Raw genomic sequence first — 12,679 nt, 5'->3', positions numbered from 1 at the left:
TAATCAGAAAGAAACATGGGAAGTCTGAAAGCTGGAAAAGACCATGGACCCTCCAACACAACTTCTGTCCCAGCAGTTGTTAAATAAGAAAACAACATTTGCAGTTTTACAGCACCTTATAAAGCTTCCAGGACATTCCAAGCTACATTATGTACTCTCTGTGGCAAACAACAGCATTTATAAATGTGTAAATAACTAGTTCCTTTGCTCTGCTGTGAGTTTCAGGAAGAAAATTGGCAAGAAGAAAGTAATGAGGGACAGGGCCTCATTTTAATGGTCCAAATGTATGACATTACTTTTGATAATGCAACACTCCTTCGAGACTGTCACACAATGTCAGTTGATTGCTGTCTGCAGTAGACTTTGAACTCAGACTCTATTCAGGGATGAGAAGGCTTCTGTAGTAGGTATAAACCTTTGGCTCAAGATGCAACCAAAGGACTGTTGTAACCCATCAACACTTTCAATGCTTGCATTATCCCCAACCTCCACTTCCCAACCTTCAGTTGCCTTAATGATCTAGATGCATTCCAGGATCAGCAAGCTGCCTCTGAGGTCATGTATGCTTATAGCTCACCAATGGCCTATGAATGAGGCAAACAGACCAAATTACAATGATCTTGTTACTGGCTTTAGTACCTTGGATTGAGCTCTGATTCAACGGCATGATGTCGAGCAACTGTATGTTTTTTGTTTTCCTAATGAATCGTAAAAATGCCCTTAGATGAATAGCAGAGTTATTTCGGACAGATGAAGTCTGTGTTTTAGTTATTAGAATGACAGGACCCAGCACTTTTCCAACAGCTGGCCAAATGTATGAGTTAGGTAATCTGGCACAATTGTCACTCAAACAGACACCCTTTGGTTATGGTGAAGCCTGCTCAGAAATATATGGAAGATGCAACAGTCAGGGTGAATGGTATCCACCACACCAAACAATGTGGATTTTCCCTTTGGAACATTGGAACACCTAACAGCTATGATGTGAGCTTCTGGTATTGAATTGGGGTGGACAAAGTTAGAAGTCACATGACACCAGGTGGTTTATTTGAGCCAAACGATCACAAGCTTTTAGAGCGCTGCTCCTTTGTCAGATGAACTTCACAAAAGTTTACTGATATCAGGAACAGGCTGTTCATTTGTACGGAGCAGGCAGTCAAGTTACATCCCCTTATGAAGTACCATTTTACTCAGGATAGTAGTACTTTTCCTGCGGTGGATCAGTATCCTGCCATGTGGGAGACTGCCAGTGACATACAAACTGTTGCAAAGCAACATTTCAGGAGTGATTCTGAAATAAAACCAGAAGTAACTGGAGAATCACAGGTCTGGCAGCATCTGTGGAAAGAAAGCAGAGGTAATATTTCAGGTCAAGTGACCTTTTTTCAGAATTGATAGTATGTAGGAAAAGGTGGTGGATGTATCCTGAAGACAGGCATGGAGACCGAGGAGAGAGAAAACACAGACAAAGAGGTGGATGATGGTGAACCAGGGAGAATATAAAAATGATAATAGGGACCATTAGTAGGTAAAAATGGGTTGGCTATGATGAAAGCAGCCCATGACATGAAGAGGCTGGGGGTGTGGAGTGGGCAAAGGCACAAAGGGACCTTGAGCTATTAGGTCAATGGGTGAGGAGTGGCAATGGAATTTAATTTGGATAAATTCTTTGAAGTTGGCGTCACATATAGACAGGATGCTTAAAAAGGCACACTTGCCTTCATTGCTCAATCCTGACTCACACTGAAGTCACATTGAAGTTGTACAAGATATTCCAGTCATCTAGTTAGGATGCTTTCTATGGTACATCGATAAAAATTGGTAAGAGTCATTGTGGACATGCTGAATTTCCTTAGCCCCTGAGGAAGTAGAGGTGTTTGTGTATTTTTTTCACTATCACACCGACTTGGATGGACCAGGATGGATCATTGGTGATATTTACTCCTAGGAACTTGAAGGTCTCGACCACCTCCGCCTCAGCACCATTGATACATAAATGGATGTTCCTCCACTGTACTTCCTGAAGTCGATGACCAGCTCCTTCATTTGCTGACATTGAGGGAAAGCTTGTTGTCTTCTCACCATGCCACTAAGCTGTCTTATCTCTTTTTTGGTATTCTGTTTCATCATTGTTTGAGATCCAACCCACTTCAGTGGTGTCATCAGAAAACTTATAAATTAAGTTAGAGCTGAATTTGGCCACACAGTTATGAGTGTATAATGAGTATAGAAAAGGGCTGAGAACCCAGCCTCGTGGAGCACCAGTGTTGAAGATTATGGTGGAGCAGAGCCTAGATCTAAGACTTTGGAGATGGGTTTTATCGGAATTGTGGTAATGAAGGTGGAGCTAAAATCAGTAAATAGTCTGACATGGGTGTTCTTGTTCCAAGGATGAGAATAGTGCCAGGAAGCACCATGGACATCTACCATGGACCTATTGTGACAGTAAGCAAATTGGAGTCGGTCAAGGCAATCTGGAAGGCTGGAGATCATAATTATAGAAGTCAGAGCCATTGGGCAGTAGTCTTTATTTTTGCTTGATTTTTCTTTTGGCAACAGGATGACAGTGGTCTTTTTGAAACAGCTGGGAACCTCCCATCGTAGTAAGGAAAGTGTCTGCACATACTCCCGCCAGCTAGTCCATGCAGGATCTGAGGTGTTGAGACTAGAGGAGGAGTGGACCAGGTGTACCAGAGGGAACAGTCCGTACGGAATACTGTCAGGGGAGGGGAGGGGAAATATGCATCTGGTGATGGCATCCCATTGGAGGGAGGGAAAGGAGCAGTCTTTGATCCTTTGGATGTGGATGCTGGTGGGATGGAAAGTGAGCACCAGAGGGACCCTATCAGTATTATGAGAGGAAAGAGAAGGGGTGAGAGTGGAATTGCGGGTAATGGTTTTAAACGGCTGAGGGTACTGTTAACCACAATATTAGGAAAATCCTCAGGTTGAAGAAGAATGTGGACATTTTGGATGCCCCCCTGTGGAAGGTGGCATCATTGGAATTGATACAATGGAGAATGAAAAACTGGGCAAACGGAATGGAATCCTTACAGGGAACTGCATTGTCCAGTAAACTGTGGGAGTTGGTGGGTTTGTAGTGGAGCCCACAAGGGATTGTGGGGGCCCTGCAGGAAGAGCAACCCATATGACTTCTGTGATTTTCAGAAAGGCTGCCTGTCCAGCAGTTGCATTGTGTTTTTTCTGTTTTTTTTAATGTGACATACCTGCTCAATCCAGTTGAGAAAAAAAATGTCTTACTAAATACACATATCCCCCTCCTTGATTCACTGACTGTCTAAAGCTCATAAACTCTGAGCCAAAGTTCCTTGAGCTGAAGACATGGACTGCCGATGTAGTTAAATGCTTCAGCTGCAATGGATCAGCTGACCTGCTATTTTTATTTGCTATTATTTAACTAATTAGTTTTTCAAGTTTAGAATTTTAAAAAATTCATCAACAGGACGTGGAAGTCGCAGTCCAGCCCTGCATTTATTGCCCATCCCTAAGAGGACAGTTGTGCTCCAGAGAGGAATTAAGAGTTCATTACATTGCTGTGGGTCTGGAGTAACATATAGGCAAGACCAGATAAGGATGGTAGTATCTTCCGAAAGAGCATTATTAAACCATATGTGTTTTCCACCTAACAATCAGGTGGCAAATGGGGTCCAACTCAATGTGTTTGTTGATAGAGTTCTGGTTGGAATGCCGTGCTTCTAGGAATTCTCGTGCATGTCTCTGTTAGTTCATGAACAATGAACATTAACTAGCCATAAAATGACATGACCCTCTCTCACTAATATCCTTACATACAGATAAGGAAGGATACCACTTCGACTGGGACAACATATCCATCCTAGGACAAGCCAAACAGAGACACGCACGAGAACTCCTAGGAGCATGGCATTTTAACCAGAACTCTATCAACAAACACATCGAGTTAGATCCTATCTACCACCCCCTGAGAAAAACAACCAGAAATGAAATCACCACAGGAAATGACACCACCAACCCAAAGAAACCCAACGTATAAATAGAAAGCAGGAATCATCAGCAGGGCTTCATCCGGAGGCCCAATGAAGATGTTATCTAGTATGGTGACAAAACGTCTGAAAATGAACCTTCCAGCTCCGTGAGCAAACCTACATCCACAACCTCAACCTGAGCTACAAATCTTCTCAAAACTCGATGTTTTGTACTTCATAAAAGAATTGATTTAAACCTGTTACAAAAATTTGTACAATAAACAAAAGCTAAGAATTCTTATTTTTGTCACATAGATAACTAAGGAAAAATGCACTGAATTATATGTTTCAATGGCCATTCATGCCATAAATTAGATACTTTTTAAAGTATTTAAAATCAGCATTACCTTCAAAACAAGAGTGGTATCTGTCAGCCCAAATGAGTTAAAGAGAACCTGTTATTGAAAAACACAAGAAGTTTAGATTAATAATTTTAGCATTAAAAAATGAGCAAGTCCATAATAGCACTTTCCATAATACACCAAGAACTAAACATGATTGCCCCCAGTGAGATGATTGGGGTGGGAGATGTGAAATCAGTTAGCTGTGATGTTCAATGTCAGGAGCCAAGCCCCAGAGACATGGATGTTGATCTGTTAGAGGTATAATGATCTCACACATAAAGTTAGCAAACATATGTATGAATACTCTACTCTGTGAACTTCACCCCTCGCCTTACATATTGCTCAATTCAAACAGCCCCGTCACTCACTATAAGCAATCTGGATCAATCAGGATCCATATCTGACACTCCTATTCTTCAGCACCCTCTCACACCCACATCTCTTTGCTACACATTCTGACAGCTATTGACAGCCACATCAGCTACATCACAGTTTGCATGACATTCACTGAAACACTTCCTACACTTTATGCAGGACAAAGTGAAACATGACTAGAAACATCAGGAGCAGGGGCTGGAGTTGGACAGCAGGGGGCAAATCTGTGCATTCTGACCCAGCAGAAATACTGAAACCATCAGAAAGATGGCAATATTAGCATACCTAATCAGCAAACCCTCTTCTGATTTACAAGCTGCAGAAGTTGTAAACATGCAACTCTTGTGTTTCCCACACTCTTTACACCATTCCGGAGTCCTATGACAACCCATGACGCCAGCTGCAATATGATAATCAAAGGATGGTTGTCAAGCAACAATGACCATTTGTAAAATGGGTGCACGTGCACACCATGCATACAATAACAGCTTGCACAGGAAATATTACGGCAGGCTACCAGAAATTCTACTACCTATTATTATGTGAAGTAGACGTTCCTGATTTCACTTCAAAAAGAACTCTAATGTTTTTACTTCGCCCTCCCATCCTACACTTTCCAATCAACAGCAATTGCTCCCCAAATTACCCATTCCCTTTTATCTCTTAAAAAGTGATTAAATTACTCCTGAATTTACTAAATTCTAGGGCATACACCCTAATTTGATAATCATGTCTCATAATTTAACCCTTGGAATTCAGATATAACTCTAGTAAAATTATGTTCCATTTCTTCCAAGGCCAATACAAGCTTCTTGAGGACTGGTGCACAGAACTGCTCACTCTAGGTGTGTTCTGTCGAGGGTCTTATATAGCTACTGTTTGCTTGCCAAAGGGTCAGATCAGATACTAATTATTCTGTAGAGAAGCCAGGTGAAGGCATGGATGAGCAAGGCTACAGAAGAAGGCTAATGGGCAAACATAACCAAATTCCTAATGCACTAAAAGACCAGCCAGACAGCCTGAACAAACTGTCAAGGAGCATAGTGGGGTCTATCACCAACTCATTATGGGTCACTGTGCAAAACCTGGAGTCCATCTATTCTAATATAGAAATAGTGGTCAACCTCCTCTGAAAACCTGTCAAGTCCAGCATGATGTTGCTTGACATCACAGCTCAAAATCTATACCAAGTGGGTAATATTTAGAATGCAGTTCTTTCTTAGCTGGTAGACACAGATTCAATCATATTCTTCAAGACAATTTCTAATGAACTTGTTCAGAGATATTAATACACATCTCTAGAGTAGGTGGAACTTGAACCAAGGAATCCTGGACTACAGGTAGGGACACTACCATTGCACCACAGAACATCTAGTTGTCATCTTCAAGCTATATTTTATTCAACCTTCTCAGATGCATTACACATCTCTGGAGTAGGTAGGACATGAACCCAGGTCTCATGGCTCAAAGGTAGGGACATTGTCACTGAGCTGCAAGAGCTCCTAGGCACATTTTTCAAATGTTTTCTAATCAAACCATCCAGAAATGTTCTTAAACACCTCTGGAGCAGATGTCATTTGAACCCAGGCCTCCTATTTAAAGATGGGGACACTATTACTGTATCAAAAGATAATTGAATAAATTTTAGCATCTGAAGAAACTGCATTGAATTTGAGATTAGCTCAAGGGAGTTCTAGGTTCAAGTCACACTGCGGCATGGGTGTATCTCAAAAGGTTGATTTAAACATGGTTAGTCCATCTGTCCCTTTCCACTTAATTTCCACCCTTTTCAAGAGCTAATATAATCCAATGAGGAGGCCAGTTTGTGCACTAGTAATGAAGTTTGATAGTTCTTTGGCTGCATAGCAATCAGTTCACTAATCTCCAGTTCAGTTTGAACTTTTATTTTTCCAATGCCTCAGTTTTAAACAAGTACCACTGTGGACTCCATACAAGCATTTCACAATGTAAATACCCTCATTTTGATGTTAAGAAGCAGAGATAGATGATGTCATTGAAGAAGTTAGCTTCCTGAAAGTATCTCTTACTTAGATCTCACATAGGTATCTTTATAGTATGCAGAAATGCACGATAGAGAGAGAAGTGCAACAAGGAAGCCTGCTGCCTTAGCAAGAAGATCAGAACCAATAGTCTCAGACTTTCAGTACAAAGCAACTTATTCATCAAAAGCACAATCCATCTGTTTATTCTTTCCCAACTGAACATGCAAGCCACACAATGTCCCTCCTTTCTGAGAGTTATTCCAAATTTTCTCAACCAAATCATCCGCCGACATTTCCGCCACCTCCAAACAGACCCCACCTCCAGGGATATATTTCCCTCCCCACCCCTTTCCGCCTTCTGCAAAGACCATTCCCTCCGTGACTACCTGGTCAGGTCCACGCCCCCAAACAACCCACCCTCCAATCCTGGCACTTTCCTCTGCCACCGCAGGAACTGTAAAACCTGCGCCCACACCTCCTCCCTCATTTCTATCCAAGGCCCTAAAGGAGCCTTCCACATCCATCAAAGTTTTACTTGCACATCCACTAATATCATTTATTGTATCCGTTGCTCTCGATGCGGTCTCCTCTACACTGGGGAGACTGGGTGCCTCCAAGCAGAGCGCTTTAGGGAACATCTCTGGGACACCCACACCAATCAACCATACCGCCCCGTGGCCCAACATTTCAACTCCCCCTCCCACTCTGCCGAGGACATGGAGGTCCTGGGCCTCCTTCACCGCCGCTGCCTCACCACCAGACGCCTGGAGGAAGAACGCCTCATTTTCCACCTTGGAACACTTCAACCCCAGGGCATCAATGTGGACTTCAACAGTTTCCTCATTTCCCCTTCCCCCACCTCACCCTAGTTCCAAACTTCCAGCTCAGCACTGTCCCCATGACTTGTCCGGACTTGTCCTACCTGCCTATCTCCTTTTCCACCTATCCACTCCACCCTCTCCTCCCTCACCTATCACCTTCATCCCCTCCCCCACTCACCCATTGTACTCTATACTACTTTCTCCCCACCGCCACCCTCCTCTAGCTTATCTCTCCACGCTTCAGGCTCACTGCCTTTATTCCTGATGAAAGGCTTTTGCCCGAAACGTCAATTTCGAAGCTACTTGGATGCTGCCTGAACTGCTGTGCTCTTCCAGCACCACTAATCCAGTCTCCATTTACCCTGCCATCATCTGACTCCTAAAATTTCAAAGCAGATACAAAAATAAACTCATAATTCAAAGATCAACCCACCTTTAGCATAAAAAAAGCAAACAAAATCAATCTTCTCTTTCTACAATTACCTTCTATCACTTTGACTCTTGTAATTAGCACAAACGATTGCGGACTGCATCATGATGAGGAAAAATATATGCAATCTGCAAACTAATTCAAGTAGTAAAACTACATCTACGTAAATATTCCTCAAGTACCTGCTTAGCAGCAGCTGTGTCTAGTCCTTGCAGACTGCCGACATCTTTGACAATAGTAACTTGATCATCTAAAACAAATATAAAAATATCAGCTGATTTACAGCAATTCAGTTCATACATAATTCAATTGATATAGCTCTTTTGAACACTATCTACATTTTTAAGTATGGTATACCAATGCAAATGTATTAGATGCAAATGCAAATTCAAACTCTCATTAGTTAAAAAGAATTTAGTGCCTATCTACTGTTGTCACGCTTGTTTCAATTCTATTTATTGCCAAGATTAATAGAAAGTGCATTGGATGCAAACCTGTTATTTCGCACCAAATTGCACAAAACTGACTTAATTTGACTTAAGAGAAATGCACTTAATCAAATGCTCGAGGTATAGAGTGATTTTCTCTTTATCAAAGGCTTTGATATTACCCTTTGATATTTCTCCGATCACAGTGAGTAAACTAATGGTATACTAATAGTACATCAGCTTTGAAGACCAAGTTAATTAATTTGGAAAATACTTATTTTAATACTGTACTCTAAATTGGTTGCAAATTCATTGTAGTGCAAAGTATAAAAATTTACCTTGGGCAATGGAACAAAAGCAATATTGAATCAGTTGTATGTTATACACAATGAAACTAAATATAAGGAGCTGTGTTAACTGGCAGCCAATCTGATAATGCTCTGTTTGTGTGACAAGCCAAGGTGACTTCCACCCCTTGGACTCCAACCAACCATAGTTATTTTGATTGATGCCAATATCACTGGCTTACAATTGACTATGTTAATTACAACAAACTGACAGTATTCTGCAGCAGTATTCTTCTGAAACTGACAGCAACCTTTTGAGCCCATATGTGTGGATAAAGGTAAGATTATCCACTTTGGTATAGAGTCATATAGCACAGAAACTGGCCCTTCAGCCCAACTCATTCATGCCAACCAGGTTTCCTAAACTGAACTAGTCCCATTTTCCTCATTTGGCCCATATCCCTCTAAAACTTTCCTATCCATGTACCTGTCCAAATGTCTTTTAGCTGTTGTAACTGTACCCACATCTACCACTTCCTCCTGCAGCATGCTTCAGTTACACATCACCCTCTGTGTGAAAAAAGCTTCCTCTCAGGTCCCTTTTAAATTTTGCCCTCTTATTTTAAACCTATGCCCTCTAGTTTTGGACTCCCCTACCCTGGGGAAAAGGTCTTGCTATTCACCTTATCTAAGCCCCCCATGATTTTATGAACCTCTATAAAGTGACCCCTCAGCCTCCTACACTCCCAGAGAAAAAAAGTCCCAGCCTATTCAGCTTCTCCTTATAACTCAAACCTTCAAGTTCAATAACATCCTTGTAAATATTTTTTGCACCATTTGCAGTTCAATAACATCCTTCCTCTAGCAAGATGACCAGATAGGAAGGCAAATTATCTGATTGGCTATAAATTGAGAGAGGGGTGTGTGCAAGGATACCTGGGTGTCTTCATACACCAGTCAGTAAAGGTGCTAGTGCAGTAAGCAGTAAAGAAGACAAATAGTATCTTGGCCCTTGTAATACAAGGATTCCAATAGAGGAGCAGGAATGTCTTGCTCTAATTATACTGGACTTTGGTGAGACACACCTAGAATATTGTGTGCAATTTTCCTCTTCTTATCTGAAGAATGTGCGCAGCAAAGGTTTACCAGATTGATTCCTGGGTTGGCAGGACTGATGTATGCAAGGTTTGTGAAGGTTTGTAGCTCAGGTTGAGGTTTAGGGTGTAGGTTTGCTCACTGAACTGTAGGTTTGATATCCAGACGTTTCATTACCTGGCTAGGTAACATCATCAGTGGCGACCTCCAAGTGAAACGAAGCTGTTGTCTCCTGCTTTCTATTTTTATGTTTGTCCTGGATGGGGTTCCTGGGGTTTGTGGTGATGTCATTTCCTGTTCGTTTTGTGAGGGGTTGATCTATCTTCACTTGGACGTCGCCACTAGTCAGATAATGAAACGTCTGGATATCAAACCTACAGCTCAGCGAGCAAACCTACACCCTAAAGGACTGATGTATGAGGAGAGGTTGAAATCATAGTTTTAGGATATTTAGGACTCAGATGAGGAGAAATTTCTATACCCAGAAATTCGTGAACCTATGGAAAGTCATCAAGACCAAAACATTCTATGATTTGAAGAAGTAATTAGATATAGCACTTGGAGCTCTAGGGTTCAAAGGTCATGGAGGAGAAGCAGGAACTAGCTATTGAATTGGATCATCAGCCGTGATCATAATGAATGGTGAAGCAGGCTTGAAGGGCTTCCATGTTTCTACCTGGAGACAATAATATGGAAACCCAAAGATTGCTGTGGGTGATTCTATACTTCTCTACAAGATGTATTGTTCAAGTATCACCACACTGAATTAATAAAAAAAACTATGAATTGACAAATAATTTCCACTCAATCTTCCCTGTCTTATTGTAAAAACCCTTGACAGTATACTAGCTTCATAGTTAAAAATCACACAACACCAGGTTATAGTCCAACAGGTTTAGTTGGAAGCACTAGCTTTCGGAGCGTTGCTCCTTCATCAGGTGGTAGTTAATGACGGAGCGACCTGATGAACCACCTGATGAAGGAGCGACGCTACGAAAGCTAGTGCTTCCAATTAAACCTTTTGGACTATAACCTGGTGTTATGTGATTTTTAACTTTGTACACCCCAGTCCAACACCGATATCTCCAAATCATGACTACGAGCTTCATAATTACTATTAACATTGATTCTGCTTTCTCCATATCAATTAAGTGTAAGTTCATGATCCCAATTATAGAGTCTAGAAGAGTCTAAAGTGCAAAAACTGAAAATGAGGTTCTGTTTCTCCAGCTTGCATTTGGCTTTGTTAGAAACTGCAAACCTAAAACAGAAATGTTATTATGAGGCCAAGATTGAAATGGAAATGAACCAGAAGGTCATGTCATGCTTGCAGACTGAGTGGAAGTACTCCACAAAGAAGTCAGCTAATCTGCTGTTGGTATCTCAAATGTAGAGGACATCATATTGTGAGCAGCAAATACAGTAAACAAGACTGGAAGAAGTACATGTAAATCATTGCTTCAACTGGAAAGAATATGTGGAGCATTGGATCATGAGGAAAGGGGAGGTAAAAAGACAAGTGTTACATTTTCTAGAAAAGTATGGGAAGTTGCCAGGGGAGGGAGTGAAGTGTTGAGGGTAATGGGGGAATGCAGAAGAGTGCCACAAAAGGAATGATCCCTTTCTCTTCTCACAGTGCTTTTTTTCTGGCTGTTCTGTGATGATTGTTTTTTCTGCTTTCGCTCACTTATCATTCGCTGCCAGCTCTGTCAAGAACTATTTCTGCCTTCTTATCTTTCTTTCCATGTTTAGGACCTCCTTGGTCAGAGCAGATGCTAGTTCCTCAACCTTGTCTTTCAGACTGGACTTAAGAGCAGCTGTATCTCTCTTCAGCAAATGCTAAGTTGGTGTCACACTCCCAACTGCTTTGAGATGATGTTCACCAAGAAGACAATCTAGACCTGAAAGAATTTCTTTGCTGAACAGGCACTAGAAGATTACAGTCAATCACTTAATAGCCTGTGAAAGGCTGCAAATCTCTTCTGGCATGTGCAGGATTTCCAGTCCTAGCTTCAGATTTGCTTCAGTTGAGACTTGTGGATTTGTTTAAGAGACACTATTTTGATCTGCAGAACTTCATTCTCTCCACTGATTGCACTCACAACTTCATTTATCCTTTTGCAATGAGCATCGTTTGATCATATTGCCTCCACTTCACTTCTCAGGGCTTCATTTTTGAATCTCCACCTTGAGCCACATCACACAGGCCTATGATGTTGCATGAAGCACCAGTGTCCATTAGCACTTTACCTTCACTTGATGGAATCATCATTCTAAGGGTGACAAACCATTTAAGACCTCTAGATCTGACCTTGCCAATCTGCTATAGTGTGTAGAGTAATTCTTCAGAATCATCAGCTTACATCTCTCCAGCAGCCATTTTTAGATGTTTGTTTTTCTACTTTCAAGCTAAATATTTGCATAGAAAATGTTTCAGCTTATTACAGTTATTGCAAACTTTCTCTTGCACTGTATATGCTTCCTTTGCTGTTGTGTCATGTCTTCTACAGTATTTACAACCTGTCCTCAGGCATTGATCTTTTTGCTGACTCTTCTGCAAATATTTCTTCTTTTTTTTGCAATATGTTGTTCTTATTTGACCTGGAATTCCCTCAGTGTCTGTTCACTCATTAATCCCAGTTCATCTTCCCCTTTCATTTAAAGATTTCATAGCTTGTAATATTTAGCTCTGAATATGACCTGCTTTCAAGCATGCCCCATAATGACTACAGTGTCATGCCTCTAAAGAGTATTTAGTTGGCTAATTCATTCAAATAGTTTCTTGCACTCTATGAGTTAATATATAAATCTCCTGCTTTATCTCCAGTCACCCTGCGGAAACTTCATTGCTTCGTTTGACTATTTGGTAGG

General features: G+C 41.3%; 1 protein-coding gene across 2 annotated transcripts in view; it reads right to left on the bottom strand.

The window, feature by feature from the left end:
• The window catches only part of LOC140483094 (uncharacterized), a 130,384-nt gene that overhangs the window by 105,126 nt on the left and 12,579 nt on the right, over positions 1-12,679 (bottom strand). For both annotated transcript variants that reach the window (XM_072581032.1, XM_072581033.1), the window contains exons 2-3: positions 8,181-8,248; positions 4,373-4,420 (exon numbers count right to left, since the gene is read on the bottom strand). In XM_072581032.1, coding sequence (XP_072437133.1) covers positions 4,373-4,420; positions 8,181-8,248 — 116 coding nt within the window. The remainder of the gene's footprint in view (positions 1-4,372; positions 4,421-8,180; positions 8,249-12,679) is intronic.

This window comes from Chiloscyllium punctatum, chromosome 11 (genome assembly GCF_047496795.1).
Source record: "Chiloscyllium punctatum isolate Juve2018m chromosome 11, sChiPun1.3, whole genome shotgun sequence".
In the NCBI taxonomy this organism is placed as follows: domain Eukaryota; kingdom Metazoa; phylum Chordata; class Chondrichthyes; order Orectolobiformes; family Hemiscylliidae; genus Chiloscyllium; species Chiloscyllium punctatum.
Note: the sequence above shows the minus strand (reverse complement) of the source record. Positions and strands in the feature narration are given on the sequence as shown.